The following is a 1,507-nucleotide window of genomic DNA, read 5'->3' as shown; positions in this document are numbered from 1 at the left end:
CACAGCGGCCACACACACAGACGGCCTCACACACGCAGACCCGAAGGCACAGCGGCCACACACACAGACGGCCTCACACACGCAGACCCGAAGGCCCAGCGGCTACAGACACACAGACGGCCTCCTGACCGCTCTTGCGCAGCGTCCACGCCCCCGGGAGCGGTCGGCGGTGGGAACGCTCACCTTGACCTGGCTGGAGGAGTCGTAGCGCATCCGCTGCCGGCTCTTGTTCACCTTGCTCATCAGCATCCTGCCCGTCCGGAAGTCGAAGGTGCTCAGGTCCATGGAGCCACCCAGGTAGCGTGCCAGCTGGGGCTTGCTCCGAAACTTCTTCCCACTGGGGCTGCGGATAGGGAGGCCGGCGGGTCAGTGCCCGGCCGGCACCGCCGTCCTCACCCTCTGCTCCGGTCTCCCTCTCTCCGGAGCCCCTCCTTGGGCCCCGGCCCCGCCCGGCAGCTGGAACCTTCGCTGCCCTGACTGCTCCCGGCCTCTGCCCACCCGTCTCTGGACGTGCAGGGACAGGCAGGGTCAGGCACCTGGTGGACACAGATGCTGAGTGAAGGACGAGCACCTCTACCTACAGAATGGGCCTGGCCCTTGCATCCTGGCTGCTCTGGAACATTCCGGAAACAGAATCAGGCATGTCCACGAGAAAAGACCCCAAGGACAGTAGGCAATCGTGGGGCACTTGAGAGCGGTCTCTTCCTCATGGTTACAGCGTCGGGGGGGGGGGTCTCCTGCTAAGACTTGGAGCCCAGACCTCAAAGAGCTGCCTGGCGTAAGCTGGTGGGAAACTCGGAAATGGGCCCTGTGAGGACCTGGGCTTGAAGCCCCCGCTCCTGCTCACCACAGGGATGAGCTCGGGCAGCGCCCTCACAAGGAAATCACAACAGCCAACGTACAGGGTCACTGTGCACAGAAGGTCGCCCTAGACACCCAGCACAGATCCTACAGCATCACCGTCACCACCAGCATAGCTGGAATGCAGTGCTGCAGCCACCTGGGAGAACAGTGACCACATGACCCAGCAATTCTGCTCCCAGGTATACCCCCAAGAGAAAGCAATGCCATACATCCACACAGAAACCTGTACACAGACGTTCTGTTCTCAAGTGTCCCTCGACAGGTGACGGATAGACACAACGTGGTCAATCCACACAATGGGGTGTCACTCAGCCGTGAGGAGGAATGGAGCTCTGATATGTCACAACATGGATGAAGCTCGAAAACGCAACGCTCAGAGAGAAAAGCCAGACACGGAGGCCACAGACTGTACGATCCCACTTACATTCCATAGAAACAGAAAACGGGTTAGTGGTTGCTCGGGGCTGCTACATCTCATATACTTTGGACATGCTGTCAGGAGGGATCAATCCCTGGAGGAGGGCATCATGCTGGATAGAGTGTCAATGAAAAAGAGAAAGACCCTCAACGAGATGGACTAACGCAGTGGCCGCAACAATGGGCTCAAGCATAACAATTGTGAGGATGGTGCAGGACCGGGCAG

General features: G+C 59.6%; 1 protein-coding gene across 1 annotated transcript in view; it reads right to left on the bottom strand.

The window, feature by feature from the left end:
* MBD3 (methyl-CpG binding domain protein 3) overlaps positions 1–351 on the bottom strand; it is a 6,656-nt gene extending 6,305 nt beyond the window's left edge. The window contains exon 1 of the mRNA XM_004378673.3: positions 184–351. Within this exon, the coding sequence (XP_004378730.1) occupies positions 184–285 (102 nt within the window). The 5' untranslated portion in view covers positions 286–351. The remainder of the gene's footprint in view (positions 1–183) is intronic.
* Between the last annotated feature and the right edge of the window lie 1,156 nt (positions 352–1,507).

This window comes from Trichechus manatus, unplaced genomic scaffold, assembly GCF_000243295.1.
Source record: "Trichechus manatus latirostris isolate Lorelei unplaced genomic scaffold, TriManLat1.0 scaffold00057, whole genome shotgun sequence".
Classification (NCBI taxonomy): domain Eukaryota; kingdom Metazoa; phylum Chordata; class Mammalia; order Sirenia; family Trichechidae; genus Trichechus; species Trichechus manatus.
The sequence above is the reverse complement of the archived record's forward strand: the minus strand, read 5'-3'. Positions and strand labels throughout refer to the sequence as shown.